The sequence below is a fragment of the Neomonachus schauinslandi genome, chromosome 7, assembly GCF_002201575.2.
Source record: "Neomonachus schauinslandi chromosome 7, ASM220157v2, whole genome shotgun sequence".
Taxonomy (NCBI): domain Eukaryota; kingdom Metazoa; phylum Chordata; class Mammalia; order Carnivora; family Phocidae; genus Neomonachus; species Neomonachus schauinslandi.
In genome coordinates, this window is record NC_058409.1 from 108,979,247 (window position 1) to 108,983,595 (window position 4,349).

Here is a 4,349-nt window from a genome sequence, read left to right on the forward strand (position 1 = left end):
CACACACACACACACACACACACACACACACACACACACACACACACGTCACCTGGAAATGCCGAGGGTCAGTTGCCAGTCACTTGAGCTTGCTGATTGTATCCTTAGTGCCTAAAACGGGGCCTGATAGGAATTCAATAGATATTTGTTGAATGAATGAATGGATGGATGCATGAATCAGTGAATTTTCCCCTGATGTCCTTGTTTGACTTATTCATTTCTTCTTTCCTCTTTTCTTTCCTGCCTTTCTTCCTTCTGCTCCCTCTCTCCCTCCCTTCCTCCACCTTCTCACACCGTCTGAGTCTCTATGGACAGAAGATAAATAAGGCAGGGCTCTGTCCTCAAGGAGCTCAGCCAGGCCCAAGTCAGACCCGTAAATAAGCCTTTGCGATGCATGATGGGAAATACTCTGGGCGTACCCAGGGGAGGGTGCCACCAGCTCTGCCTGGGGGTGGGGTGGGGGACGGGGAAGGCGCTTCCCAGAGGAGACATTTGATCTGGGCCTGGAAGGCTAGTAGGAGTTCACTGGGCAGAGAGGCATAGGCCTTGCGGGCAGAGGCCACGTTGGGTTAAACAATGCCAGGGGTCCGCAAGCAGAGCCAGAACTTGCCCGCAGAGCTGAGAGATGGGGCCGGACAGGTGAGCCAGATCACAGCAGGCTCTCCCAGAGGGACGTATGCTTTAGAAAGGACTGTTGAAGTGTTTAAAGCAGTGGAATGGAGGGGTCACGTTGGCATTTTTCAAATATATGTCTGGGCTGCCAGGTGAAAAATGAGTTGGAGGGGGCCAGACTGGAGGCAGGAAGATTTGCTGGGTCAGGTGAGAGATGGAGAGCCCGCACAGGGGCAGGGGTAGAGGCCATGGAGAACATGGAGAGGAGAAGGACCCGAGCAGCAGTAGCGGGGGACTCACCAGGTCCTGCTCTGAGATTGGATGTGGGGAGTTCGGGAAAGGCCACTGTGCCCTGAGTGACTGAGGAAGGTAAAGGCGGAACAGCTTGGGGCGGGCGCGGCTACTCAGCTCAGTTTGGAATGAACTTGATTTGCGGTGTCAGGGATGGGAATCACCAGTAGGCAGGGGGACGTCGTGCTCAGGAGGGGTTCTGGCTGGAGATAAAGACTGGGTCACTTGCAGGGAAGGGTGGGCTGGCAAGGACGCGCTGGGTCCAGGGCGGGCAGTACCTGTTCCCGTGTGCAGGGACAGAACGTCCAAGGGCGGGTTTCTGACATGCCCTTAGGAAGGAGCCGGGGCTCTGAGGACTCCAGGAGCTCCACGTTCTGCCCCTTAGGTTCCTGCCCCCAGCCTCTGCTGGGCCTGCGCTTTTAGAGAGGAAGGTGAGGGGTGTTCCCAAGGCAGGCTTGGCCTCACCTGGGAGTGGGGCCACAGTCCCCTTCTCTGGACAAAGGACACCGCCACCAGGTGAGGAGCACTCCTGATAGCCTGGGTCCCGAGCTCACTAGGGTTACCTGGACTCAGATGGAACCCTTATAGGGGCTTCTCCTGCTGCATGGAGCCCCAACCTGCCATGAGGAACCCGCCCCACAGCCCTGGGCCCTGACCCAGCTTGGCCCTACCTGCCCCAGTGATAGTGGCCTGTGGTGAGGGGCAATACCATCTCACCCAGCTCACTCTGCACAGATAGGGAAGCTGAGGCTGGCTAAGCAGGGAGCTTACTCAGGGTCACCCAGCTGGTAGGAGACAGGATCAGGACCTCAACCCTGGGACCTCATCTATGGCCTGGAGTTGTTCCGTTGTTCCCCGTCTCTCTCCATGGTTGCTACGCCCCAAGCTCCCATCCCACCTGTGTCAAACATTCTCGTCCCCGCAGAATCCCTCGGACTGTTCCATGGGGAGAAGAGAGGGGCTTTAGACGAAGCTTTTGAAAATGACACAGGAGGCAGAAGTATGCAGGAAGCATTTATTGAGGGCCAGAGATGAATTCTGCAGGAGGCAAGAGGCAGAACACAGGCAGTCTCTAGTGGGCTAGAGGGGAGGATGGGGGGAGAAGACAGTGACAGGAACAGCCAGGCAGAAACGCAGCTTTCCAGGGCTGCCTTCTGCTGGCTCTTTGGGGAAATGCAAGCAGAAGTGGATTTTCTATGCCACTGCATCAACCAGTGGCCTGAGAGCGTCTCTTCTGTGAAAGGGGCCCTTAGCCCCAGTCTCCTGTGCTACAAAGGAACCCTAAAGCAGATGGGGACTTCATCATCGACCATCATCGACCAAGCAGGAATACTCCCTTATCTTCCCTCTGTCAGGGCCCGTGTTCCCAATCCTTAGGCCCTAGGCACCCTCTGGGATCACTCCTTAATTCCAAAGACCCCCATCTGACTCTCCCACCCTGACCCCAGCTTTCCCTAGCCTTCTGTGGGGGTTTCAGGTCTAACATCACCTGATGTTACCCACCTGGGTGGGTAAGTCTACCCCTAACCCCAAATCACACTCAGTCCCTCACCGTTAGCAACATCCTGGTATCCTTTCTCTTAATCTTTTATCCTACATCTCTTTGATCCTCAGTCAAGTCCAGTGCCCCATCCCCACCCTCCTCTGTGCTTAGTATCCTGAAGCTGGTATTCTGAACCTCTAGAGGGCACCACCAGCCAACTTTGGAAGCTATAGAATTTAGCCGCATTCTTCCCATGTCCCTCCCGGGGATTGGAATGAGAACCACTCAGGTCTAAGGGACAGGCCAGAATCTGCAGCCAGACTCCTCAAGGTCACTGGGCACCAGGCACTAGCTAGGCCAGAGTGTAACAGGAAAGAGATGGGGCAGAACAGTGCCCACTCATCTGGGCATGATATGGATACTGGGGCCTAAAACTGAAGCATGGGGTATTTCCCAAGGAGCCAGAAACACAGGCGGACTAGTCTAACCCCTCCCTCACCCACCCATGCTCATCTGCCCCCAAATTCTGCCCAATCAGTCCTCCACCACCAACTGCCTCCCTTCCTAACCCCATGCAATGCATTTCAGGACTGGAAGAGCCCTCAGAGGTCATCTGAGCCAATTCACTTCCTACTAGAATCTCCTCTATGCATCCTGGCTACTGCTTGAATACCTCCCATAACAAGGAACCCTTGCCTCCCCTTTTCCAAGTGGCCAACCTCAAACTCAGGGCCATTAGGTAAAGTCACAGGCGAGCAGATAGCTCCACATCAACTCTTCTCCCCCCAGCTCAGCGTTGAGCCTGGAACCTGCCATGAAAGGGCCGAGAAGAGATAGATGGGTTGGAGGCACCTACAGCATTCCTGGAGGCCCAAGTCCTGGGGCCGGGGCCGTAAGTCATCACCTTCCAGCTTTCCCCTCTGGCGGCAGATAAGCGGACCTGACAGTCTAAGCCGGAGCGGGAAAAGCGTGAGAGGGACCTGGGAGGAGGAATCTTTCCACCTCTTGTCTCCCGAGGGGCCAGCAGGGCACCTTGAGCTGGCCTGGGAGACCTCTCTAAAGGTCACCATGGTAAAAATAGAGCTTGTCTGGGAAGGGGTGGCAAGCAGCTGCTCCTGCCTGGGACTTGATGCCAGGGAGGCAGGCGGTCAAGCCAGGGCCCAGGCAGGGGACTGAGGCCTAGGATCTTGTGAACACACCCCTCATTTGCCAGACTCCAGAGAGCAGAGCCAGGAAGGGAGGGAGGACTGTGGAACCCTGAACCAGAGCGAGTCTAGGGGTCCATACACACAATACCTTGACTCTTTCAGGGCAGGTGTCTGTGGGTGCGTGTGTGCGTGTGTGTATTGATGGGGAGGGGAGGGGAAATTTAGACCTGTGAAGATGGCCTTGCTCCAAGTCTCATTAAACGGATGGGAAGGCTGAGGGTCGGACAGAGGAAGGGTCTTGCCCAGGGCCACACAATGACTGAATGATAGAATAAGGGCTAGAACCCAAGCTTGGATCACTACCCCAGCCCCAAGCCCAGAGCACGCCTCCCCTTACCCCTTGTCCAAAGTGGCCAGACCTCACCGCCCCCCCCCCCAACCCCTCCACCCCCCGGACGTGGTGCTGGGATCTACCAAGCCCCACAACTCTTCTTCTGGCTCAGCCCTCCCGGGGTGGGGACGGAGCGGGAGCGGGCGAGGCTTTAGGTGGTGCAGGAGGCCTCGGCGGGGAGGCTGCCACGCTTGAGCCTCAGGCTGCCGTTCCACCCGCGGGGACAGATGTTGTAGCCGAGGATGCCGGGCGACTTAGCCCCGGAGTCCTCGGAGTCGAGGGACACGTCGGAGTCCGTGGGCGACCGGCGGTAGGCGAAGGGCCTGGGCGTCGCGGGCAGCGGGCTCCGGGGGCTGGCGCAGGGCGAGGGGCCGGCGGTCAGCGGGCTCCGCGGGATCGGGGCGAACGTGGCCCCGGGGGCGGT

General features: G+C 57.5%; 1 protein-coding gene across 1 annotated transcript in view; it reads right to left on the reverse strand.

Moving 5' to 3' along the window:
• Positions 1–3,973: 3,973 nt before the first annotated feature.
• Positions 3,974–4,349, reverse strand: part of SYNPO (synaptopodin) — a 34,955-nt gene continuing 34,579 nt past the window's right edge. The window contains exon 4 of the mRNA XM_044916899.1: positions 3,974–4,348. Within this exon, the coding sequence (XP_044772834.1) occupies positions 4,077–4,348 (272 nt within the window). The 3' untranslated portion in view covers positions 3,974–4,076. The remainder of the gene's footprint in view (position 4,349) is intronic.